This window comes from Manis pentadactyla, chromosome 2 (genome assembly GCF_030020395.1).
Source record: "Manis pentadactyla isolate mManPen7 chromosome 2, mManPen7.hap1, whole genome shotgun sequence".
Classification (NCBI taxonomy): Eukaryota; Metazoa; Chordata; class Mammalia; order Pholidota; family Manidae; genus Manis; species Manis pentadactyla.
Window position 1 is genome coordinate 63,481,847 of NC_080020.1, and position 27,702 is coordinate 63,509,548.

Genomic DNA, 27,702 nt, shown 5'->3' on the forward strand with positions numbered 1-27,702 from the left:
CAAGTTCAAATCTCTCAGAAGTGGAGGTCTAGACATCAATCAAGTATACTGCGAGAATTTTTGACTTTTAAGCACAGACGTCATTGTGATGTAGATGATGTCACGTTCGTGGAGCACACACGTACACACTAGGTTCTCAGCGGCTGTGTCACCGTCACCTTCTCTTGTGTGGTTCAGCTGGTGTAATTTTTAGTCATTCTGAATTCCTCCACATAAACACTAAGTGTACGGATTAAGCTTTCCATTTAAGGGCTGTTTCCCCCAGTCAGCATTTGCTCCATGTAGTGGTCTGCCTAGTGCTTTCCTGTCCCTTCAGTTAGGCTTAATTCTTTTTCAAGCTTTTCTACCCTTTGGTATGTTGCTTGAATGAAGCAACTTGTGATCTTGTGATGTCTCTTTTAGAGTTTCTAAGGCCAGAAGACCCTGCTCCCAAGGTGCTCCCCAGGAGTAAGTTGTGCAGTCAGTCCATGCTGCCTTAAAGAACCAAAGTGCAGGTCCACTGCAATGGATCAAAGCTATTGCTGCAGACAGACCTTCAGGATAATACCAGCAGACCAGAGTCACAGGTACTGATGTATTTATAATTGCTTAGAATTTAAAAGGGAAAAAGTACAACAGTGATATAGTTTAAAAAATAAGTAGTGTTGTGGGCAGGGGATACAACCTAGTATCAGTAAGGATTTTGCACCAACAGCCTCGTTCCTTCTGCTGCTGAGTCTCTCAGCTGTTTCAGCAGGCGTCACTATAATCACGCACAAACATTCCACAGCATGGTATGCAACTTTATTTTTCTAGCATAATAATTTAAAGTATTTACACACTGCACACTCACTGTTTTACACAGATACTTACTCATACACCTATGAACCACATCTAAAGGTTTCTTTGCAAAGACTCGACACACCATGGGGGTTTCCAAGCAAAACAAAGAACAAAAAAATGTTTTGAGTCTTTTAAAGACAGCCATGTGGCGCATCTGTGAAAACCAGTGTTTACCCCCAAGTTGAAAGCTCCTCCAGGAAACCTGTGAACAGCTATAACTTCCATGTGTTGTCATGAAACCCTGTAACTCTTCTTGTTAAGGAGGATTTTCACAAACATGTCCAACTAGCACTTTCTCTAGAAATCCTAGAAAGCAGGAGAAAATAAACCTGGCCCTTTAGAGAAGTACCTGTGTTTCTGAAAGTTATCTGTGGGTACTCTAAAGGTTGTACAGGAACACTGGCTATAAACAGAGACTAGCTCAATACACTGCCATGAGTTCTAGTGATGTAGGACCCTTTCAAGCATCCTTTCCAGCTAAACGACAGGGCCAAACAACGCAATTTCTATTAGTAGCGGTGGTTGTTCTGCTCTCCCTGAAAAGGACAAAGGTATATTAATCATATACAATCTAAATCCAGATACATCTATTGTTATTTCACTTTTATACTATTTGCACAAAAGTAGTGGTTAGAAGTACCCTAAATATTTGTCCTTCGTTCTACTCAATTACATAACAAAATGACTTAGCTAACTACAGCTTCTGAACCTGGTATGTGGCTCCATAGGTAGACAAAAGCAGCCACAGTTCAGAGCTGATGGTGGTGGGTCCCAGTCTAGTTTTTATGAGAGGATAACAGGCTTAGGTTTCAAATGCATTGCATCCTTATCAAGAAAGCAGGATACCTTCATGATTTCCCAGAATGGCCGATATTAGTCTCTCCTATACCAGAAGATGGTAGAGAGGTGCTTTGCCACCTCGAGATGAAACCACAGTTCCCTCCTGTGATGGGATGAACTAGTTCATGAAGAACTTCATGAAATGACATCCTTTTTTCCTGCCAGCCTGGGCCTTTGGCAGTGCGACTCATCAGTGGGATATGGCAAGAGGAGGAAGCCACCTGGCCAACTCACACTAGGTCGTCTCGACCCACATTACCATGGTACTCAAAGTCCTGTAACTTTTCTTGTATTTATGCATTTTGTTTGCACGAACTTAATTAAGGTAAAGCACAAACTGTATCACTTATTCTTGGACCCAAACATTTACATTTTAGATGTAACAATATAAAGCTACCTATCCTGGAATTCACTTCCCCAGCTATTGTTTTCTCCTTTGTTCGTGCATTTTCCTTCCATTGGAATGAATGGAAGAGGCAAGGAGATATTTTACTTCATAGGAATTTCACCCAGTTACATAAGCAACTGACTAAATAGTCTCCCCTTAGAATCGGTAGCTGAGTTTTATCTGATTAGGGGACCACTTGGGGAGCAACACTGCTTAATGGCAATGTCTGGATTAACCAGCAGCCAGTTAGCTGCACAGGGAGTCAGGGCAACGAGGCTTTTCTACCCTTGATGCCCTCATCCATTCCATCATGCATGTTGGTGGAAGATGGGCCTGTCAGACCGTGGCTGAGACCATGGTGCTGGGCAAGGAGGGGCAGAAAACTTTGCGTTGGGATCTGGGCCTTGATATTAAAGAAGCCAACAGCCCCTAGTACCTGGGCTCACAAGGTAAGGGGAGGCAGACGTTGGGACGGGGAGTCGTGTGTCTCTGGGTCCCAGCAGCCCAGGAAGGGAAGGCTAAGAACATGCATTTGCACAAATGATCACTAAATTTGTTTTTGTGGTGTTTGTTTAATGCAGACTAGAGTTTAAAGAAGGAAAAACTACAGTTCAAACAGGGACGTGGGATGAGAATGTCTGAAAGCTCTTGGGTTCAGCAAAACGCCTAAGACACTGTCCCCACAACCCTTCTGCTGTACCAGCCCGCAAGTGCTCAGATGAACGACCAGTTGGGACTGTGGTAGCTCTCTCCTCACCTCTGAAAAAGTGACAGCTATGAAGGAGCAGAGAGGGCTTCCCAGAGGTCAGTGCGTCAGAGCCGACGGTGCCGGGAACGGGGCGTGCACTGTCCTTGTCCAAGGAGGGAGGCCAGCAGGTGCGGACCTAGTTTGGAGGGGCGAGGCGGCTGCCCCGGGGACGCCGCATGTGCGGCAGATCAGTAGCAACGGAGTCAGGCAGGAGAGGACAGCCACAAACAACATCACTGGTCTTCCTCAAGGGGACACTGTGTGGTGTCCGTGTATATGTACTATACATACTACCCAGGTACACACATAAATATTTAATATATAAAAAATAAAGTGCTTTCTAACAGGTCCCCCAGCAGGGACATTATAAAACATTTCACAAAACTGCAAAACATAACCGATACAATCAAAGAACACTACAGCCAACATATGTGAACACAAACATAATATGTACAATCGGGTGGTGTCCCAGGACAAACATCCTGTCATATACATGGTATATACATATATACTCTTTTACTCAATATATTATGACAATATATATTTTAAAATTTTGTTACGCAAAAAAATAAGAAACAAAAGACAACCCTACAAAAACACAGTAAGGACCAAGCACGCGAGTCCCAGGCTGAGAGCCGGCAGGCTGCCCCCGCGGGGTGCTCCTGGGCCGCTGTGGGGGAAGATGTGCCAGCGCTCCCGCCTTGGGTGCAGCGCCTCCACGTCCTCCAAGGCACTGTGGGCCGCGGCGGTGAAGTTGGCATCACCGGTGGTGAGCAGGTCGAAAACACAGGACTGGAAATAGATGTCCTTCACGGGCATCTTCTTGTGGCACTGAGCGTTGGCAGTCTCCAGTGTGTAGCCAGGCCAGGCCTGGGCCAAGGAGGGATGAGGCAGCGTGTGCCCCAGGATGGCAGACACCTGGCCCTGCCCGTCGTCGATGCGCTCGCTCAGGGGGCAGCCATTCACACACAGCTGCAGGTCCTGGCTCTCCTCGTAGGACATGGCCAGGTCTTCAGGCATGCGGACGGCGAGGGTCAGGTAGCGCCCCAGCTGCCGCACAAACACGGTGGTCCCTATGTAGCGGGCCTGCATCTCCACGGAGCGGCCACTCTCCCTCTCCACGATGCGCAGGCTCTTGGTGTCACCGTCCCCACTGCTCGTGCTGCCATCCACAAAGGCAGCTGGCAGGTCATCGGTCACAGCTTGGTATACTTTCTGATCTGTACACTCGCGGTGGGCTTTGAAGATGATAGTGATCTGCAGGAAGGAGCACAAAGGTTAAGACGATGGGAGGGAAATGGACGGTGCATCCTTGGGCCGCAGGCGCCCCCCTCTGCTCTGGAGTAGAGTAGCTAGAGACAGACTCTCCCAGCTCAGCCCTTCGCTCCTGCCTCACCTAGGGAATGGGGGCTCTGTGAGGGAAAATAAAAAAGTCCTATGTATTTAGAATGAAAATGTAACACAAATCCAAATCCGGGGAATGTGCATCATGAAAAACTTTACTTTCCTAAGAACAGTGTTGCTGCTGAGATCCAGAAATTTTCATTGATAGTTTATATCTTATCTCCTAAAAACAGATGAGCCATGGTAGAGCTCTTAAAAGAAAGATTTCTAAGTTATACAGAAACTTCAAGGGACTTAATTTAATGATATACTTACTTGAACTTTGATTTCTAAAAAGATTCTTCACTGAAGTATAAAACCCTTCTCCTGACTCATCACTGCAAACCTACAGAAACAATGAGGGACCAAGCAGGCCGCTGGGGAGGGGGCCGACGACCCAGCACCGCCCCGGACAACGGGCAGTGGGAAGTCCTCCGAGCCTTGAGGGGGGCTGTGTGTGCCTCACGTGACTGACTAATCCTGCGGCCGGAAATCACTTGGCAAATGCAGAACCCCGCCCTCCCCAGCACAGGCAGAGCATAAACACCCCACACCTAGTTACAGCAACGTTCTCCCCAAACAGTGCCGTGGCCCTTTAACTGCTCAGGATTTTCTTCCCCCTGCCAACTCTCAATTCTCCAAATCAAACAGGCAATTCATGGAGCGAAAACTACTGAAAATACAAAAGTTCCCTTTAGTTAGTTCATTTTCTTTCCTTAATTAGAACAATTATCAAAAAACTGAAATTTGAGCACTTCGCCTCCAACCTACTCAGCATCTCTGGTAAAGGCGGGAGCAAGAGGCTGAGGGAGAGACAGGGTTTTCCGGGTTCCCCAGGGTGGGAAAGCTGTCCTGAAGAAGACAGACAACATTTGACATTCGTGTTACTGTCAGTAACTGACATAACAGCTTTATTTTTTCCTTCTTAAAGAAAAAGAAAACTATCAGATGACTTCAGTCAAGGAGGAAGGTAGACAGGCCAAACACTCTACACATTATTCTGGATGGAGGAAACCTCCTACCTCCTTGCAAGGGACCCAATCAAAACAACAGACCCTTGTTAAAAGGACCAGAAAATGCCCCAGCCCCCTCCTCCCCACCCCTCTCTCTACAAGTCCTCACCAGCACCCTCGAGTTCATGTCTCAAGTTTTTTCCCCAACTCGGCCAGCATTTGCTCACACTGTTTAATTCCACATGTTCACCCTGGTGTTACTTGACTGGAATTTTCCAGCCATTTCATTTACTTCAGCCAGTTATAAAGCCAGATCTGAACCAGCTGCATTGTAGCAACTGGTTAAATTCATATCCGTTGTTTGCAGCTGCCACTAAAAGCTAGATGATGTACTATGAAAATGCTTGGTTTTCTCCCTTCCTAATTACACTGAGCAACAATTTAATTTCACTACCAGCCTTCTCGTATTTCAACACCTCCTTAACAACCTGAATGAGGTGTACCAGAGATGATTTCAGGAAATTTGTTGTGCATCTGATCAGCGGGCCTTCTAGAGTGAATGGGATTTTGAGCTAGGTATCTAATGGGACTGTAAAATAGATTTGTTGGCTTTAATGACAGCTTGACAAGTGCTTTTTAAAGGCAACTAAGATCTCTTGGAAGTGAAAAGATGAATTCAAGTAAACTCTGTATGAAAGAGTTGAAAGTTAATACACATGGCTAAAATAACAGTAATAGATTTTTCATAGAATCACTATCCTCATTTTCAACTAGTTTATACTCAAAAGATTAAATGCACTCTTCTATAATAGCTAAGTAATTTGTGTTTCTAGTCTAATAAATGTCAATTTAAACCAATTTGGCATCATTTGCAAGAGTTAAGTGCTTTTACACTCGCCTAAGGAAAAACAAAGGGGAATTAGTTCTGTTGGGACAACAAAGCGGAGAGATTCACTTCCAAATAAGTTTCCAAAAAGGCAAGCAAGGGTCGCTATGAGATGAGTGGAATAGTTCCATGTCTTACCATGTCTCTGCTGTTTTCATTTAGCACACCAATTCCACCTCAGAAGTCGCTGCAGACACTTCACACAGTACTGTCCTCTGCTGGGCTTGTGACACTTACAATAACTCCTAGGCCTCTATACGCTCAAGAAAAACTCAAAACTTGACCTCTGCATACCATCTTTACTTAAAAATATTCCAGTTCATAAACTAACAGATTTTTGTCTGCCTGTCCAATTTCCTAGGAGTGATTTTCTGTATGAGACAATGAAGCTGACATTTTTCTTGTTTCTCTTTTGGGTGAAATAATTCTTACAGAGCAGTTAGCCCTTGAATCAAAATGCTGACAGTGACAAATCCATCTCAAAGCACGAGAGGGGTTTCCTGAGTGGTTTTCTGCAGTTTAAGTATGTACTGAAGAAGCACAGAGAGATAATCAATGTAAATGGAGAAAACACTAGGTAACAGTTTCATATGACAAGTTTTGCAAAGTAGTTTCATTCCTCATAGAGTTACAACACAAGCTCTTAAAAAAACAAGCAGTCAGCCACAGAGGGCTAGAAATTCATTTTCAGATTCTGTCTCCCTCTTCAGAAAAACAACATTTACTCATTCTTTAATAATTCTTACTTTAAACACATTTAAAACTTAACCGGAATTTTTGGGAATTCCAAATGTTTTATATTTCCAACTAGAGCTATCAGAGTGTAAAAACAGGACATTATTCAGAACTGTATTCTAATGCTGTCAAAATAGGTAATTGAAAAAACACCAGCCGTGCTGCTTGCTCCTCCTCTATGAACTAATCCGTATGCTGTAATAACTCAGTTTGGCACATCTGTTCTATGCCACACCATTTATTATTGATGGATGGCATTTTGTGCATTTCAGACATCAGTGCCTTTTGTTAACCACCCAATCCCTCTCAATCCCCAGGTCGGACAAACTGTTCTCCTGATTTATTTTTAATGTTTCACTACCTAGCTCTTTACCACCCACATGGTCTATTAGGAGGACAGAGACAGCAACCACAATCAACCTTTCCACACCTGAAAGGCAATAATGATTCAAAGTTTACTGTGAAATATAAAAACTTCAGAGGCACATGCCTCTCCTTTCTACCAGAAAGACATGCAAGCCAAATGAAAACAAGATAGGCAACAAAGGAAAACTCAGGCACTGCCCTGCCAACATGTGTATCTCCCCTAGGCTCAACAGCTGTGCGGAGTGCTTCGCAGGACTTCCGAACAGCAGAATCCCCCAAAGGCTGTGCACTTCTCTATCTGTGCTTGCTGTATTTTGGAAGAAACATTTAGCAGTGTTTAATCAGGCCATTTGGCACTGCAAGTGCAGGACCTCACTGGAATCCTCAAATGCCAGAACTGTACTTTTTAGAACAAGGGACCCACATCTCTTAGATTAAGATGGGCCAGCAAACTAAACAGTAACATAAATTATGTTAGAACGCAAGGAAACACAATTTTGATATGTACATGGTTAAGATTCTGCATGTGTCAATGGAAGCTAAAATGAATTTTATTGCATATAATTAGCTGATACGTCTACTTCATCAGGTCCTGTGGGTGCAATTACAGGCTGAAAAAAAAAGATGCCTCTCAGGGAGAAAAGAAGAACATTGCTCATGGCCCCTTTTCCTCTTACACTGCTAAGTGGCACACAGGCTCCACATCAGTCCCCTAGAGTAAGCTCAAACCAAACAGTTTCAACAAGACCACAAGCTTTAAACAAGAAAAGATACCCATGTTCTAGCTTCAGCTGTAAAACACCTCATCTTTATTTCTCGGGTCAATTTTCCTAAATGCTGAGAAGGCTGACCCTAGGAAGCTCTGAAGCACCACAAAGAAGCAGGGGTCGTCCTTGAAGGCACCTTCCTACCAGTGTTTTCCCTGGTCTCAGCCCCTTTCTTCCTCCAACATGATAGACAAAGTCGGAAGTATGGGTCTGATCTAGAGCAGAGCTACCCATCCAGGCTGGGAGGCCACTGGCCTTTGGTTACCTAAGATGGGAGAACTCTGTGTCTGTCCCTGTTTTTTGGAGCAGGAAAAAAAGCATATTCATCTAAAATAACTTTGTTTGAACAACTTCATGTGAAGTGCACAGGAGTAGTTATATGTGCCATATTTAAGAAAAGATGTTGGGATAGAGTAATAACTGATGTCATTGATGATTTTCCTAAAAAATTAAGGAAAAAAATCTCCTAGGAAGGTATGAACTCAATGAACTGGTTCTCATTTTATAATCACTACTTAGCTTATTTATCAAATATTGACCTACAGGGTGGCTGAACTTAAGACCTACAAAAGTATGTTTTGTTCAGTCATTTTACTGGATTAGGACAAGATACTAATAGGAAGGAAGACGTATATGTGTTTTAAGCAGAGGGTGGCAAATTAAAAATTTTACCCTACACTCTTTTTAGGGCTTGAAGGAGATGGTGAGAATCGACTACCTTTAAAAGTCCATCAAAACAGGCTTTTCACACCCTTGTAGAGTCTGTTTCCACAGAGCTGTGTCCCATGAGTGCTCACAGGATTCCCAGGAAATGGAGTGAATCAGACTTACTTATCCTTCAGCGCACGAACAGGCTGCCTTGGCTCCTGGGAGGGTTCCTGGCAGCAGGAGGAGAAAGAAACCCAACCAGAGGGGAGGGACCCCCACAGCGGAGGCCACCGGGGTGGTCCAGGGCAGATGCATTACCCTCAGTGGCTCCAAGGGGCATGTGAAAGTGAAACGGAGGCAAGCCCAGGATGACACACACAAGAGAAAGGCACAAAAACGACTCCCCAAAAGTATTTCTGTACCCTTAAAACAAGGAAGGCTGGAAATATAAATAGGCTCAGGGACAGGGAGATTGGCCAGCTTCCCTGTACTGATCAGAGCAATGCTGTGCTGAGTGGGAGAGGAAAGGCCCCTGGTCCTTACAGTCTCAGCCACTCAGAGAACAACACAGTGAACTTCTCGTTTGCCATGTTCAAACACTGCAGCACCAAAGAGGAGGCAGCAAATGTGGGAACTCACTGCTTCCAGATGTGAAGTTAGGCATGTGTGGGCACGGAATTACAGTCTAAGTGTCCTCTGCTTCAGACCAAAGGCTAAACACACTTTGAAAGGTGAAATCCAGGGCTGGAGACAACTCTAGGCCGTAGCAGGTCTTGCCCGCAGGGAGCTCCCTCCTAGTTGGGGTGGGGGCGGAGAAGGGGGGGCAGGGCCACAGACCCTGAGGCTCCAGTGGGTCCCTCAGTCAAAGCTTTCGGTCTTGGTACAGCAGAGCTGTCCCCAAACCAATGGCATCAGCAAATCACAGCCTCTTTGATCATCTTTCAGTTTGGGGAGGTGATTTCAAAAGTGAAAGAGCTTGAAGGTCTTCACAATACACTCACACTGTCACTTCTCAGTTCAATTTCAAGTTACCACTCAGGAACAAAGTGGTTAGAGGTGGTGACCATACATTTCAGAAACCCATTAACTGTAGTGTACAAAACAATATGCTGTAGCTGGGACTGGGGAAGACACCACCACCGTGGAAGTGCACACATGTAACATTTGCATTCTCACATACAGCTCTGGAAGGAAAGGTTCAACCCTGACCATGTCAGGAGCACATGCAGAGCATATGAGAGACTGTCACACTCACTCCAGGCACAGTGTACAACTTGGCTCTTATCTGAGAGAAGTCCACAAGAAGCAGCCAAACATTCTTTTGGCTCCAACTCTTAAAATAACCAGCTAACTCTCCACAGACCCAGTTTCACCTCAAGTTCTTTCTAGACCCAACACCAGTGAGTTTTCACTGCACGGCTGTCCAGTGAAATTCTCTGTCTAAGGTGTGTGTAGCTATTCTTGTTAGTTATCCCTTACTGACAAGCTGAGCAGTTTAAAAAGTCCTTAAGCCACTCCACCCACGGGAACACAAATTCAAAACAGTGGAAGAGCAAGTTCTACTGCAATCAAAACAAACAAAGACAAAATGGGTAAGGTAGCATTTTTCATTGTTCAACACCGTAGGTAACTCTTTACACACGACATCCGGCACAGGCAGGAACTGCTGGCTTAGCACTAACTGAAGCCAACAAGAAAAGGACCAACCATCCAATGTTTCCTTCTCGCCCCTTCCTCTCAAAATGTTGACCCAAAGAAAATTTAACAGGGCGGAGAGAGAGAGACACTTGGAAATGTGACAGAAAAAGAAGTTCTGACTCTGAACGGTGGATCAGACTTGGACTCATGCCTCTGGTTTAAACTATGGAGGAGTGTGGGTTTGTTTTAAAGCAGCAGAGGCCCACCCAGCTTGGGCAGGAGCTGGGTTTGTTTCACTTAAAAATGGGGGCTCTGAAAGTACCCTCTCCCTTCAGAATCACATCTGGGACACGAGGAGCAGCACAGTCAAGGAAATTCAAAATACAGGCCTTATAAATGCACAGATATAAACTTTGTATGGTTTTAGACAGTTTCTACCACCTTTTTCTATTTCTCTTCATTTCTTCAATCCAGAGAATACGAAAATGGTAAAAGATTCATATCCAGAGTAGTTCAATGGGTTTGGACAATATAGAGACGTATCCTGTTGGCAAAGTATAGCATAACCAAGGCAGGCCCATTCGTCTTATAAAACTACCTTTCACACAAAGCTACATCATACAGCTAATAATTTCTCCCCCTTTTTCTGTTCTCTTTCCCCCTCATATACTTGGAATCCTTTTACATCCAGGCAATTTGCAGAATTATATGAAGCAAAGGGAGTAGTTCCTGGGCCTAAGACCTTTTAATCCAGTACAAAAAAAAGCTATGCAGGAAATAGAAAAGGACAAATAAGAATACAACCACCTGGAATTATAGCCAATTTCTGCTCTTCTAAAGCTGCTCTTTAATGTTTCAATATTGTCTCTACAATGAACAAATTCAGGCAGGATATCGAAAACATGCTTTTGTGAGTTTTAAGATGAGACTGGAGCTTGAAAAATGGACTAAGAACTGGTGACTTGACAGTCAAATTCTAGAAAGCTTTATAATATACCCAAAAGTATTATATTAAAGACCAACAACCTTACAAAGGGGTAGCTAGGGTTCTAGACTGTGCTGGCAGCACAGGTGTGAGGAAACCTGGATGTAAGTGAGGGGTCACCCAACTGCAGGAGGTGGAGGGGGCAACGGTGGGGGCAGGGCATGCTGGGTATGGCTGCCCAGCTCTCTGGCCCACTTTCCTGATGCCTTTAACACCCACAACAACCTGCCCAGCAGCTGCACTTGGAACCAGCTTATGAACACTGAAAAGAAACCTTGAAAACGGCTGTTTGACACACAGACCCTATATTCTCCACCGACTGCTGCCAACTGCAGTTATGTGCCTAGACTGCTCATTCCCCTCTGCATCTCCACACACAGGCCGTTTCACACTGGACAGTTCAAATGCAGCACCAAATCCAGCTACATCTTATCAGAGAAATGATTATTCTGAGGAGAGAGCTACAACTGCTACCTTCTTTCCCATCTGTTCCCCAATATGCCTAATGAGACCTAATATTTCATAGTATCTTATATTTTTTGGTGTTTTGCAAAACAGGAAGACCATGAAAAGGAGCAAATCTTAAAGAAATGGCAAGAATCGCCTGTATTACAGAATATCATAACAAAGAGCTGTCTCTGATTTTAAGAATCAGTTACAATGTTATCTGCAGACAGTCTGTGCTCTCTGGAAGGAAAGGGCTCCATACTACCAGAGAAAAGAGCAGGTTTCCCCTCAGGAGCAATGCTGCAGGCAGGAACAGGGTTCGTATACTCAAAACAACCCTGCCAATGCGAGGGTGAAGCATCTTCCTTAATCCATAAGAGTAAGGATGATCACCATTGGGTAGCTCACATAGTCTCCATAAAGATACTAAAAACATAATAGGTCACAAACACTTGGCCACTAAAATGCACTAGGTCTGGGGTCGAGAGAGGACCCATTGCTAAACCTTGATCCACAGATATAATTAAAACAATAGCTGAAATTCAGCCTTTGCAATGCAGGCAGGTCTGCCCTTGATCTTGTAACCAACAGAAAATGACCCAGAACACTGGTTTACATGCCTGCATACTGTTATGGAATAAAAGTTCCGTGCTAGGGGCCATTAGAAGGAGGCGAGGACCTGACTCAGGATCGAGGCGCTCCCAAGTGAGAAGTGTTTCCGTCACAGGAGAGCGCTGGGCTATACAGCTGGATGAAGACAGTGAGCAACAATGAACCAACTGTGTTAAGTCTTCCTACATCTCTGCTATCAAACGGTGGAAGTTCTCCAGAATTTTTCAAAAGTAGCTAGAGTTCAAGAATTAGGGACAATTGTGAACTTTAAAAGACACCTGACAGGCAAGGACTCTTCTTGTGTTTTGGATGCGCTGAGCACTACTGCCCACGGGATTACCAGGAGCTGATGGCCCACGGCAGCCACAAACACACAGGAGGACCTCAGAGTGCTCACTCCCTGGCCAAGAGCCATCAGGCGTGGTCAAGCACACAGAACACATTTCTTTCCCAAATGCAAAATGCCTTAAGGTAAACTCTTCTCTCTCACTAAGGGGTGAAGCGAGGAAAAATCTGTAGCAGCAGATCTATACAAGGACTCGCTGTCATCCCCACTCCCCCTCCTACCTGTAATTTTGTTTTACTGAGATTGAAGGATAGGATAAGAAAGCTGGAGTGATGGGAAATCACATGATTACATTAAAACAGAAGAAAAAGTAGAGCAAAAGTTTCTAAATTACCTGTAAAAACGAATTTTAAGAAATATTGCTAGTGTTCAACAACTGCATTCCTGAAACTTTTTGGGAAAAGAATCATTTTAACTGTACCTGAGAGACTGGTGATTTCAATGTGTGCTACTAGAAATTTGTAACATGTAGAATTCTTTTATGAAATAATGTACTTCAAAATCACCTTGTGTAATCATGATGTATACAAACCCTTACTAAAGCCACTTAAACACAGATAGGCACACAGAATGAAGTAAACAGGAACTGAGACTAAGGGACGGGCAGAGAGAATGTGGAAGAGGAGGACGGAAGTCCTGCATCCCCACAGATGACCTGGTTTACTTTTTCCGTGTGAGACCAGGGCAGCACCTGTCTCTGGAGCCAAAACACTTGGGCTACCTCCTTCCCCCAAAATGGAAACTGCTTTTCTTTCCTGTGTCCTCAACTCTGCCAGTTCTAATCCTGTCCCTCTACTCTCTCCCCTCCAGTGCCTCAGGCCAGAAGCCATCTCACACAGCCAAAGGTGGGGAAGATGGCCCTGAGTGGAGGTGGGCCTCAGCCGAGGGGTGCGTGTGTGCCAGGAGCCCCTGCAGCCCAGGGTGGTGCAGAGAAGAAACACCAGCCCTGGCCTCCCCTTTGGGAACACCTACCCGGCAAGGTGGCCAACCAGGAAGACTCTTCTGGAGAGAGAGAGAGCCGAACAGGCTGGCTAGCAGAAAGCGTAACAAAAACTTGGCAGCCTTGAAAAAGCTTACCTGCACACACCATGATCAACTGGAAAGCCACCCTACATTTCCCGAGGAAGTGGCGAGAAGGTACACTGGGCAGAGGAGACCACACCGTCCAGCATGGTAGGCCCAGCTGCCCTAACAAACAGCCTGCCATGTGGAAAAAGGAAAAGGCTTAGCTAATAAAAGGCCCCTTGAGTACAATGACTTCATTTTCTTTCATTCTATTTAGATTTCTCCATCTAAACTTTGTCTTTCTGTGATAAGGAAAGGTGGAACTTAGGGACCAGCAGGCTCACAAAGACAGGCTTGAAGCTGGCTTGCCCAACAAGCCAGGTTCAGGTACCCAGCACTGAGGAACTGTCTTAGGGACCTCACTGAGCAAAACACCCCAGCCCAGCACTTTAGTGCAGAAGGTAGTGAAATGAAGGGATGCTTAAGTACAACAATTTCAGAATCAAAGGTGGGCTGGCTGGCTTCTAGGATTATCACTGGTCAGTCTTTAAACCTAGGGATACTGAGCACAGGGATCATTAAAATGCTTGACCTCCAGATGATACAGTATCTGCAGTGTGTAGTGTTGGGTTATCCAACAGCTGGTCTATGCACGTGTTTAAGGTCTCAGTAAAGCTGGGACTCATACAAAATCTCTTCTGAAAGACTGTATTAAAATAAACTATTGCAGTAGACACCAAGGAAAAAAAGGTCTTCTCCTCTGTGGGACTTAATTCATAAGTACTTTTTGCCTCATATTGTTTTTATTTTCATTACCAACATTTTTTCATTGCTTAGACTTTTTCAAAGATTTTATTTTGGCCTGAGTAGGTAAAAGGAAACCACACTGCAAAATCTTAGGCCTCCGCCTGGCTTCCTGGGCACAGGTCAGAGGTCATAGCAGATTGAGACAGGCCCTCTACAGTAACCTTCCAGATGCTTTTGGGAGTCACAAAAAGAAGGAAAAAAACAAACAAACAAAACAAATGCTAGGAGAGGTTGTGAAGCCATAATCTGTTGCTGGACAGTCATCAGACGTGGGAAGTACTTTCCAATAGTGTAAGTAAAGGCCAAGCGTTCTCATCATCTTCTTGAATGTATGTCAGAAGACAACCCCCAGCCCACCTCCTTTTTTGGAGTGGGTGAAACATCTGATCCTACCAAGCTGAGAGACTAAGAGCTGTACTTCTTATTTATTTGCTGAAAACTATGACAGATCCAATCCCATTTGAAGTGGAATGATCTTAAGTACTTCCGGGGCAACTGTTCTACTTACATGCAATTAACGCTCATTAAGGTAAGTGGCTGTGCTCAAATATTTTCACCATGATTAGTTAAAAAGTACATAATTCTGAAAGGTTGACTAACAAATAGAAGTGATATGTAATCAGATGGAAGGCATGAAAAATAAAATTTGGGGCTTGTGAAAAGAACCAGTATTTTCCCATACACATAGCACTATTTGAATGTTACCCTTCTAAGATGTCAATTATTTGCACAGTCAATGATGATTTTCTTTATTCCCAATGGAACTGCCTTCTTGAATTTTTAGTGTTGTTTTCCCAAAGACTATTCCCAGATTTTATGCCCTATGACTTGGCAGCAATGATGGATTTTTGGCTATGGTTTGTCTTATAACTTTCTAATTGTATAACTTTATACCACAACTTACAACGAATATGTATTTTAATATGAAGAGTGGGAGAATTATTTGCATATTTATAAAAACCAAAGAAAGTAAGTTTGAGATGTAGGGTTTGGGGAGCAGGTTTGGGCTTTTACTGGGAGTTGAAGTGTAAACATTTCTGAGTTCCCCTAAGATGTCCAGACAAATATAATAGTCTTCTTTGTTCAGAGCAATGACTTCTAATCTTAAATTTGTGACACCCCTGGGTGTCTCCAGATACCTCTGGAGGTGCTGTAAAATTCCCTCCACAAAATGCTAAGTAAAATAATTTAAATCTACTTAAAAAATATGCCACAGTTTGGAGGAAAGGATGATGTTGTGGAAGCAAAAGAACCATCATAGTAAGTCAGACAAAAACTTAATCCTTGAATCATATTTTAGTCTAAACCAACTTATAGGAATAGATAAAATAAAGGAAAATTTAAAAGAAGACATAATTTGTATGTGTGATTCTGTGGTTGGGGAAGACAGGGAAGGAGCTGGTTATGTGGGACACTATTTTTGTGGAAAAACTGTTTTGATCTATTTATTACTAATGTCCGAATTAGCACTGACTGGCAATTGGAACCTCAGTTCACAGCCACTCACCACCTACTTGAACTATGACAAGTGACCCTAAAGGTGGCTTAGAGGATGTCTATTCTGTATTAGTTTCTCTTTAAAACAAACAAGACCCATGGACGCTGGCAGTTAGGCAGGGTAAGCTTAACTTACTTTGTCAGCTTTTCCCTCAACTTCTGACTGAAAGTGTTACCCTGAGAGGATGTGGGGTATGTATACTGCTCTGTGGTATCCCCGTCCTCCACAGTCACCAGGGAGTTAGCAGCTAACAGCCAAGCAGTTTGTCACTGTGAAGCTGGCTTACTACCACTGCACTTCACTATAGCTTCCAAATTTTCCTTAACAAATGTTTGCTGATGGCTTATTGCCTCAGGCTTCACAGCTCTCTTTATTCAGAGCAACCACTTCGGTCATCTGATAAACCTGAACAAGGATTTCTTCAAGAGTTTTACATATAAGCACTCAAAAAAGACATCACTGAAAAAAAAAGTTTTCATTAAACAGGCCAGCCTTTTCCCAAGAGAATTCCACTTCTGTTTACTTTTTATTTTTCATACCACTGCCTATTTAAATTTAGATCCACATTTTACAGAAGCCTTAGAATTCCAGTGAGAAATTCCTTACCAAATAATTTTCATTTAATACTTTATCCACCATATTATCAAGACTTAAGAAAAGTTTCTTTTAAACTAGGTCTTTTGTATCACACTTCGAAAGTTGTCTCACAAATCAAATATCTGAAAGTTTTAAGAAAAAAGTATACTTACCTTATTTGTAGCAGTAGCCCTGGATCCTGGGACCACCGGTACATTTGTCACTTGAACCGAGAGATAATTATTATCTATGAGTGGCCAGGCCCCTTCCACTTTGCATGTCTGGAAGTGATCCTTGAAAGTTCTAAGGTGAGGATCGCCAAACAAGCCACAAAAAAGGTAGCTGGGAGGGTTCTGGCTCTCTCCCCCGGGCTCTCTGGCTCCTGTGTGGCTGTGATAGTTACAGGGGTCATGTGTCACTTCAGGGTTGGTAGAAGATGTAGGCCCATCCTTGGAACAGTTCCTCTGGCTCATGAGGTCACTGATGCCCAGCACAGCAGAATGGTACACCAGGTTACCACGGCAGGCTTTTGAAGTTCGCTGGGTACAGCCGGCATAGGCACGCAGGGCCTTGCAAAACTCAGAGTCAAAGCCATCAATGGCAGAGTTCAGGTGTGAAGTCAGGGACACAAAATCTGTGGTACATTTCTGGATTCGACATTGGGCCGGCTGTTGGCAGTCACCTATGGCAAAGAAGATAAGACCAAATATTTTTAAAATGCTACATAACTTCCTGAGCTACATGAGAAAATGACATTCCCCTCTGGGAACTGTTTGTTCTATTTCATATACTCCTATTTTAAGGTCTTCAGAAAGAAGGCTGCATTGTGCTTCTGTCTCTCACAAATTAAGCTCCTGGGAGAAAAACTGCATGTGGTTAGTTAACTAAAAACTTTAAAATACAGCCATTGTGAGTGAACATGAGCCTAGTCCAGTGTTCATAAGTTAAAATTACTAGGGCATGGTAAATGAAATATTTTATCAACTTGGCTATTGTTCACAGATTTTGAGAAAGAGACATTTGCTCTAATGCCAAGCCAAATATGTGAACTTTGTTTTGATTCTGAAAACTGCACAAGTAATTTGCTTGAGAGAGTACCGTCTATGCATAAAACTGTGATTAAAGTTTCTACATTTCAGGTAGGGGAATATCTATATTATAGCATGATTAGTCAAAACACCTTTATCTGATTCTATACTGCTACGGGGTAAGAATGTCAAGGAAAAATTCAGGTACTGAGCGGTCCTGCACTTCCTGAGTGATGTTTATTAGCAAACTGTATATAAACTGACACTGAATCTCCTGGTTTCCATAAAGTGTAAGTATTCTCTTAAAAAAAACGATTCATTTGACCAAGCTATGTATTCACTTCTTCCTTAACATTTATAACCTTAAGATCCCAGCTCCTAAGCAGTTCACAAGTAAAGCACGCTAAATTCAAAAAGTACACAACACTGAAGTCATGTTGCAGAGACAGATGATTGTACCAACTGTGCGATTTTTTTTCCAGAAACATAACCAGAGAACTACAGGACACAGAATTCTTTGAGTTTATATAAACTTTTTTCTCTTTTCCTTCAATTAACAATTCATATAAACTTAATGAGTTAAGCAAAGTTAAAAGAAGTAATGAAAACCAAGCATTACTGCCCTACTATTTAAAAAGTTAATTTTCAAGTGATGTTTTGCCAATGGCTTCTCATGTAAAAATGTATAAAACCTCTCAAAGCACAAAAAACACACGATTGCCAATACTAGGCTAGTCGCATACACCAGCTTAATACTCTGTTCCATAAAGTGGGAACACGAGAATTACTAAAAGGAAAATGTTTTTCTTTATCATCTAACTCAAATTTTATGGAAATGAACTGCAACATGCATTTGTGTTAAATATTCTTTATAGGTCTCTAAACTATGCAAGAAGTCTCAATCTCTTAAGTCTTAGGCTCCTCATATGAGCAATGACACAGATATTCTAAAATGATCTTTATGATCTTTTCCAGGCATAAAATATAATTCCTGTTCTAGACGGGGAAAAAAATATCAAGAGTCAGTAGACTATTATTAAATGTACAATTATTTCAAGATGTGGGCATAACAAACTTCATGGATAAAATCAAGATTTAATACTTTTTCCAATAAGGACTTAAAACTAACCCTAATATCACCTTAGAAAGATTATTTTAATATTTTCAGTAAACTGCTTCTACACCTGAACGTAATAGCCTATCATCTCTGTTTCTGGCTTGAGCAGCAGAGGAAAGGGTAGGACATGAAGACCTCTCAAGACACCTCCCCCGATTTTTAAATTTCAAAGACAAAAAAAGGAAAAATGCTTAAGTCTACATTGGCTATTCATTTTAACCTGAGTAAAAGGGATGAAAATATTTTAATACTTTGGGGCTATGAATTTATAACTATTACTAAAATTGTACTTAAAAAGTAGCCCCAATAATATAGCTCCTCATATTACATATCCTCTCTCCAAAGTAGATCAAGTCATTTTCAGCTATTTTTACTCAAAAAGCAGAAATGGTAACAACCCCCCCCTCAATGAATTTACAATCCCCTAAGGCATTAAAGCCATTTTACAGATGGGAAAATCAAGACAAAGGGACACTCAAGGCTTTGTCCTGACTGGACTGTAAATAGCTGGCTAGTATGAAACCCGGGCGCGGTGCCTCTCTTCAAATCCCATTTTCCTTCCTTTGCATGTCACATCTCCCCTCAATTCCTGTCTCTCACAATAGTACTTGATAGCTTAGACAAAGACAAGTCACTACTGTATCATATTTTTTTCTTTTAGAATCAGATACACAGCAAGCAGAAAGCAAGGAAATAAAAACTGGGCCAACCTCACTCTGTAACGAACAGCTCTTAGCCTACAAATAAAGGACAGCACAAGAACTTTCCGCTAAACCTGCAGTGGCTATTTGTTCTTTTTATGGTCTATAAAATCTATCCAAGCATACATTTACTTATAATTATTTCAAATAGTCATAAAATAGTAAAAGTAACAGCATGGAAATGCAGATGCAACTGTGAAGAAAGGAAGAGAAGCAGAATTTAGATTCCCAGCTCCTTTTTGGTCTGTTTCCTCCCTGCCCCCCACCCTTTTTCACAGCAGGTAGGTGTTGATTCCTTTACAAAATCCCACACAAAACACAACTCCTTGGGTTCTTTTGTTTTGAATGTGGTTTCTAACAGCTTGCTCAGATGATGGGAGGGAGGAGGGCTAAGGAGAGAACAGAGAAAGGGAGAGAGACAGAGAGAGATAGAGAGAGAGAGAGAGAGAGAGAGAGAGAGAGAGAGAGAGAGAGAGGGAAGGAGGGAGGGAGGAGGGAGAGAGAGCATTTGGATCAGCAGTTTCAACCCCATTGTAGCCTCCTGAATAATGACTAATTTGCAGCATACACCCAGAAATACCCAGGCTTCATGAATTTATAATGACAATGCACACTTTGCCTGTTACAGGCAGTAAAGTAAGCCTCCTGTCAAAATGCCAAGACAATGCAGAGCAGAAACAATCTTGAGGATGTCGCCAAGAAGGCCATGAAGTTTATGAGTAAGCAAGTAACTCCCATATTGAATCTCTATTCAGGAACTGCAGAGGTTTGCTTAAAATAAAAAAATAGGAATAAATATACTTTCTTCATTTTCCAAGGGCAGAACTCAAAATGTGCAGTTACAGATCTCTGATTTTTCAAGACGGATCATCTGGGAAAGGTGTGATAGTATTTTCACTCCAGTTAATGAAAGTACATACATTTGTGGTTCTAGGGCTTTTGCTAACGATTCAGATATAAAAACTTCACCATTCAGGATGGATTCCTCCATGCTGGGACTTCATATGTGAAATCTGCAGCACAATCAGTTCAAAATAAAAGAAACAAGATATGCTGAGGCTGAATTAAGTGAAATGGGGAGCCATATGGGGCACCCAGGGAAATTATATGCATTCAGGCCTAAAATGGGGCAGCCCATCTGCAAGGAGCACTGGGCACTTCCTGCTCTCAGCAGAAATGAGCCGTGCATTTCAACAGCACCACTCCTCAAAGACATCTCCAAAGGAGCCCTCTTTCCTGTAACCAGATTAACTGCTGCCCTCCAAGAAGTGGTCCACAGACATCGCTCACTACAGCCAACTCTGGGTAGAATCTAAAAGTGACCTTAGAGAGGGCACATTAACACCCCGAGAGAAGTGTCACATTCCAAATTCTTGAACTACTAAGCACCTTAATTTTCTAAACCTTTAAACTAACTTCTTAGTTCTTAGGACTTTCATGGGCCAGCAAAGAAATCATCAACGACTGCATTCCAATCTTGTCCTAAGGCCTTACAGCAACAATACCCAAGCAGTCAGGAGGGACACTGTCCTGCCTAGCACTTTAATTTCCATTTCAAGAAACCTACACTTTGACATTACAGCTACTTATTTTTTACACAAAATACTGAATTCATTTTTTGACACATCATGAACAATTTCCCATGTAACTGTAAGCAGACTGGCATTATTTTCTAAGGTTCTACAGTTACTAATTTAAAGCCTTAATCACTGTAAAACTTGTCATTGCATTCTTTCTTAAGGCATCAGTCTGCTTTCCTAAGTGACAGTGTTAAAATGCAGCTGTTACATCACAACGCAAAGTTACACAAAGTAAATTAAATGGTCTCCTCAAATGCCACATTTCTTCCCCATTACTTAAAAGACCTCCCTGATTTGTAGCAAGTCTGGTTGACTTCACAAGAAAATAAAAATTAATCCACACAGTTGGATGGCATTAAAGTTCAGGATTCTCCCGATCAGAGAGAGCCCTGTGACTTCTGTCATACAAACACAGGGCAAGAAGATCTGGAAAAGCTCTTTTTAGTTAGGTATCTAATGTCCCAGTTATCTTCAAACTAAAAGATAATTAATCTTTCAATTTAGCATTAACTCTTTGTCTAGACAAACTCCTATAAGTGTTACTTATTTGTAAAGAGCACCCTAGATTTTGTCCTCGGCTTTGAGATAATACTGCCATGTAACACTGAACTGATGAAACAATTTAAAAAGAAAATAGGTATCACGCTAGGACGCTCATCTGTAAGGTTAGCTCACCAACAACAGATTCTTCACGGTTGCTTCCAGAGCGAAAGCAATGGCTTCCAGGAAGCAGTACGAGATCTGTCAACCCCTCCTGGCGACCCCAAACAGGAGGCTCGCCACAAAGCACGAGTTTTTCCAAAGGGGTTGAAAGCGGAATTAAAAGCAGCTTTCACAAATGCGAAAGAAATCCGTTTAATTAAGTTCAAGTTACTTCGAGATTAACCCCCAGGTTTTCAAACTCTGGTGAAAATCTTTCCATCTCGTGAGATTTCTTCGCCTCGCCGCCACCCCCAACTCCAGAGTAGCAGCACAAGGCTCCTGGTCTCTCCTGCGAGGCGGCGGCGGAAACCTGATCCTAGCCAGGCTTTCAGTAAACACCGGCGCGCAGAGCCATAAAGCATCCGGAACGTGTGTCCCCGGCGCGCAGCCCGCTCCCGCCCGCTAAATCTCGGATCCGCGGTTGTACCCAAGGGGTGGCCGAGGCGGGGCAGGAGGACGGAACGCGGGGAAGAGGCCTCTGCGCACCGTCGGGGAAGGTGCACGTCGGGGGCCCGGGAGGCCTTCCCGGCGCGCCGCCCCTCCGCCCTCCGCCTGTGGGAGCGGGGATTCGGGAACAAAGCGCGCGCCCGTACCTGCGTGGAGCAGCCCGAGGCCGAGCAGCAGCAGCAGCAGCGCCAGGGGCGGAGGGCAGGGCCGGGGACGGCGGCGCTGCTCAGTCCCGGCGGCGGCGACGGCGGCGGCGGCGCAGGAAGGTGCTGCTCTCAAGCCCATGCCCGTCCATGCAGGTCTCGTGGGCTCCGGCGAGGGCGGCGGCGCGGGCGCCGTGGGGGGTTCGGGGCCGTGGCTGCGGCATGGGCCGGGGGACGCGCCTCGCTTCCTCTTCTTCCTCCTTCAGGCCCGCGTCGGAGACCGGCCGCCGCCACCGCCGCAGCGAAAAGCGCGCCGCGGGCGGAGCGAGGCGGCGGCGGCGGCAATGGGGTATAGCGGAATCGCAGCGGCCGTAGGCAGCAGGCGGGGGAAGAGAGGGTGGGAGAGAAAAGACACAAAGACCGTGAGTGAGTGCCCAGCCCGGCCCCGAACGCGCGAGCGCTCCGGTCCCAGCCAGCGTGGGCTCTGCGGGCGTGGACCGCGGGTGTGAACCAACGGGAGGCGCGCCCAGCCCTGCCGAGCAGCTGCGGGCGGCCCGGAGATCTCTGCGAGACTGCCCCTACGATCAGTCAATCTCAGCCCCGCACTGCTGCCCCGCCCACCCTACACTTGCCAATCCGCGTCGTCCCCACCCCGTTAGCGCACCTCCCTCCCGTCTCATTGGCTGCGAGCACCGGTCGGCTGCCCAGCCCGCCACTCGCAGGTCCCAAGGCGTCTGTCCCCCACGCCTCCTCCCACCTCCCGCCTGCTCAAGTGAATCCGAGTTCCGCGTCCGCCGCCTGTGTGTCCCGCCCACCGCGCCGGGCCCAGCCTCCTTCCCGCTCCCTCTTCTTTAGCCTCCGCCCCCTTCCGCAATTTACTGCTTCTTCGCGCCCGGTAGAAACAGGCGAGGCTCTTCTCTCCCGTCGGCGTTACAAAAGAACTGGCCTTTGATCCCTCCTTGAATTAATGTGACCGGGTTCAATTTCCCTCCAGGGTTTATTATTATTTTTTAAATAACCCCACTATGTGCCTCAAGCTCCAGGTCCTTGTAAGGAGCAGGCGCTTTTACCCAGCGGACAGGTCTCTTCACAGCCAATCACATCTGCGGGACCGCGTTCCCAGCCTGTTGCGGACTTTTGGTAAAGCTTACACCCAGCCGCTTTGGGAATCCTAATATGACCTGAGGTCCCGAAGAGATCTGGTGGGCTTGGGAAGGTGCCCGCCAGCTCTCAGCGGAATTCTCTGGCAGCTGTGCGCGGCTCCAGTGTTCTCGTTCCTTTGACATTTCCCTACCTGAAAGCCGCAGGGAAGGGGTACGAGAGTGGACGAATTTAAACGTGTTCGGTTACAGTGTAATTAGATTAATGGGGACAGTAGTTTTTAATGCAGTGTAGAATACTTATGCCACGATTTGTTGTTGCTCAATGGCTTTCCCACTGGTTTTCATAGATTTTTAGGGGGGAAAAAACAATTGTCTGCCAGAAAAGAGGTTGCTGACTGAGGACTTAGGGGAGCATGTTGTGAGGTTGTTGATAGGTTACAATTTGTTATCAGTAAGTGTGAAGTGGTATCTACTTTCAAGAACAGCCTCAAGGCTGGGAACCACTTCATACTACCCTCGCTTTTGTTGTTCCCCAAATGGCTCAGAGCTGCCATTTTAAATTCAAACTTACATCCAAAGCTTAGTTTGCAAATCTACCGGCCGCTTAGAATCTCTAATTAAGATTTTCGTGTCAACCACGGACACGTTAGCAGTCCACATATTACGATGTGCTAATCAATGGACCAGGATAATTGAGGGCAAACCTTAGATCACTCCAGTTTACTTATTAGACACGTAATGTACAAACCACTAGGTTCCTAATGAAGGATGCCTGTCTATTTTTACTGTAACTTTTCATTACTATTACACACTATGATGACTCAAGTGGTAAACACACCTTTCACTGCCCAAGATATAATCCAAGCCTGTGTACATCCATAGTATGCTTGATAATAGCTTCACAGTTGCCTGGAGAAATGACTTTTTGGAAAGTTATCTGGTATGATCTTTAAATAATACCGTGGAGTAAATACTATTAGACCAAAATTTTACTTCCATATAGTCAACGAAATGGAGTTGATGAAATGCTGGTAAATGTCTCTTAAAAAGTAATCAAATGTGACCATTTTTTCAAAGTATTTTGCTAACAAAGACTAACATTAAGTTGTTTCTTTTCCCTTAATTGAAGATTTAATTTGACCCCAATAATCATATTCAGAACACATAGCCAAGAGTTAAGTGTCAAATTCAGTTTAGTTTGAGTCTTTTCGCTTGTGACTTTCTATATTTTTCCCTTTGCTCCTCTTATCCTGTTGCTTAGGTACACGGGTGCTTTGGATTTTCTTATCAATAGAGGGCGTCCTCGAGTCACTGCAAATCCTGGTGTGAAATGGAACTGTTTTTTAAAGGTGAAACTTCATTTCTTCTAAGGTCCTTTATTGCTCCTCTGTTGTAAAATTTGACAAGCTCAAGATTTACAAGCCTAACATTTTACTTTTTATTGCTGCATAAGTGTCCAGGGGGAAATGTTAATTTTCACAATTAAAACGCAAGGTGGTTCCTATTTTCAAGACATTAGGTCAGTTGACACACACGCCGGGTAAATTCGGACTATTATTAGCAAGATCCCTAATAATCACGGAAACCAAGAGCGTGAGGGAAGGGTCGCGTATAGCGCATCCATTCCTCCACATTAAATGCTGCATTAGTTAATGAGGATTTTAAGACTCTTCAAAGAACAATCTGTGTAGGGAGCTAGAATACATACATAAAATTGATGACTTATAAAAGTTTTAGATTTTAATCGGGAAAAAAAATTCAGTTAAGTGACAGCTTGCACAACTCACAGATGCCTGTTTCTTGCCTCTTGTACTCTTTCTCCCTTCGCCTTTGTTTTCAGGAAGTAAAGATGAGACCAGAGCAATGCAGTGAGGGGACCCAGCAAAGCACCCCATGGTATTAATGTACAAGTGAATAGAATTAAAACACATGTCAGCAACATTAATGGAGTCTAAACAATATGCGGTTTCTTTTCCTGAACCTAGACGTGATGTCTTAACTGCTCCCCTGTTAATATATCTCCATTTCCAGAAATCTAACACGAGGGTCTCTGTCTGCTTACAAATCACCTGGGGCAGTAGCTCGGGGTTGCGATTTGTGCAAACCACTCTAGAGTAAGGGCTCCCCTCGGCTCCCCAGTCCATGGTGTACGCAAAGCAGGGGCTGAAATAGCCCGGAGTCCGACAGCCCAGCTGCAAGCAGCTCAGTGTATTGTACTTACATCATTCTTAACCCTTCTGCTCCTGGAGGGGGCTTGGCGGGATCAGGGGGCCCCCGAGCTCCGGAACACGCAGGACCTGGGTGTGAGAGAAGAACCCCAGAACCCGGCGTGAGCTTTGCGCCCTCAGGAGATGACCCAGGGCGTGCGTGGGGCTCGTCACGCGAGCATACACAACCGGTCCCCGCGATCCCTGCGGGCTCCGCCGTGGCTCGCGCGGCTCAAAGCAGCAGGTGCAAAAAGCATTTGGGAGACGCTTGCCAGCGCGCGGAGGTAATGCGCTTCCTGTCCATTTATCTCAGGAAACCAGCGCAGCCTTTCCTTCCAAACAAAATTAACCTCTCATTAGCCAGCCACTCACTCCCCAGAAAGCCTTAAAAGCTTTACCAGCTCGCTAATGTATTTAGGCTTTTCTTCCAGGCCGAGGCGGTGACTGCCATCAGCCCTGGGGGTTCCTCTGGGCTCCTCCAGGAGTCAGCCGCTTACCTCCCCCGCAGCCTGAAATCTTGGAAACTCTGGCCAACCCAGATCCCAATTTGTAGCACTGGGCAGACTAGACACCCTGAACGGATTTCATGTCAGAAGCAGCCAAAATAAGTTCCCACTAATTTCACGATCGCCCCTCGTATCAAATTCTCAGCTATCCTGTCCTCAAGGAAGGGGAAGGGTACGGGGAGGGGAAACTTCAATGGCCAGCTGTCGCCGGGTCGTGGGCGCAGACTGCCCTTTGGAGAGTCAGCCCTGCCCACAACGGTGCGGGAAGCACTGATCAGAGGCTTGGGGGTAGTGTAAGCTAGGATCTAGCGATTCCAGGAGTGGAGAACCAAATGTGGTTCTAGGTCCGCAAGTGACAAAATGGGACCTTTTGCAGCGCTGGGGTTTTCTCACCCTGGCCCCCCGCCGCCCTGAGGCTGGCAGATTTATACCACACAGGTGGACCGAGACCTAAACCAAACAGTCCCGGCTGCTGCCTGCCGCTCGCCCCCCACGACCCCCTGGCCCACCGCAAACTTCAACAAAATAAACAACTCACCACAGGCATTCCCTTGTCTGAAGCGCGACGCTTCCCAGCTGGGAAAATAAGCCTCAAGCCACGCGGCTGGGGCGCGGAGGGAAGGCAGCACGGCGTCCGCCTCTCTCCCCCAGGTGGGAGCCGCGATACCCCGGGGCCGCTCCCCTCTTTCCCCGACAGCTGAGCGAGCGTTCGGCCAGGGGCTTCGCCCTTCCACCAGCGCAATGCCACTTAGGGGCGGGGGCGGGGAGGTAAATCTCTTAATTCCCTTCTGCTTTCTCCAAGCTGCTTTCTTTCTCCTTCGGTCTCAGAATAGGCCAAATTTAGGGGCGTCCACTCCACCTTTCCGGCACCACACCGCCCCCTGCCGGCACTACCCGGATCTTTCAAGCGCGGCTGCAGAGTAGCGGGGAGCGACGTCTCAGAACCCCAGCCTCCAGATCTCAACTCACTCTCGGCTCTCTCACCCTCCCACCCTAGCTCGAAGTCCTGCACAAAGACCCCTTTCAAGCTGTCAGCGCCACTCTCCGCGCCGCCCTCCAGTCCGGCCGCGTTGCCTTGGCCCACCCGCGGCAGCAACCGGTTCCCCGTTGGTGACTGCCAGCCGTCGCCGGGGCAGGGCGGCAGCGGCAGCCTGAATGCTGTTCCCACTCCGCGCCTCTGCATGGGCGCAGATGCAGACCCCGTCTCCCTTGCCACCACTTTCTCTAGCTGTCCACCAGCGGTCACACAATGCAACCCTTCTCTCCATAAATGATCTTTGAAGTCTTCCTAGTGTGTATAAATGGGGCAGGGTTGAGGGGAGGTGGCAGGAATGGTCTTCTGGACTTCGGCTGAAATAAGGAATCCAGGGATCTTTCCTGTTCCCCTAAGGTGCCAGTGTGGCTTGAGTTTATAGTTTAAGAAAGACCAGGATAACGATTTGGGAATTACGAGGACAGAGAGGATTTAAAGAAACACCAAGGACAGGTAATGCAATTGTGTTATAAAGAACAAGCCCACAAAATGTTCGAGGAACGACAGACGACAGTCACTTGGATAAAAGCAGAAGGAGGCGAGAGGGAAGGGATTAGCTTTTTTCCCTAGGCTAATTTTCCAAAGTTGAAAATAAGCATCACAAGTATTCAGTGGTAGTTATTGTTCTGTGCGTCCAATGCCTGGGACGAGCAAGTTGCTTCTCCTTATTCAGGCAAATGTTCAC

At 45.0% G+C, this 27,702-nt stretch overlaps 1 protein-coding gene and 1 long non-coding RNA gene across 2 annotated transcripts; one reads left to right on the forward strand and one right to left on the reverse strand.

The window, feature by feature from the left end:
* Positions 1 to 766: 766 nt before the first annotated feature.
* On the reverse strand, positions 767 to 26,950 carry RGMB (repulsive guidance molecule BMP co-receptor b). The gene is made up of 5 exons (XM_036925770.2): positions 26,523 to 26,950; positions 25,493 to 25,568; positions 22,172 to 22,428; positions 16,624 to 17,132; positions 767 to 4,055 (listed from the first exon to the last, which is right to left on the reverse strand). The coding sequence occupies exons 2-5, from the start codon at positions 25,495 to 25,497 to the stop codon at positions 3,387 to 3,389; spliced, it is 1,440 nt and encodes a 479-aa protein (XP_036781665.2). The 5' UTR covers positions 25,498 to 25,568; positions 26,523 to 26,950; the 3' UTR covers positions 767 to 3,386.
* LOC118932337 (uncharacterized) lies at positions 22,195 to 25,105 on the forward strand. The gene is made up of 3 exons (XR_008994098.1): positions 22,195 to 22,324; positions 22,435 to 23,308; positions 24,533 to 25,105. It is a non-coding gene; the product is annotated as an uncharacterized LOC118932337 (long non-coding RNA).
* Positions 26,951 to 27,702: the final 752 nt, after the last annotated feature.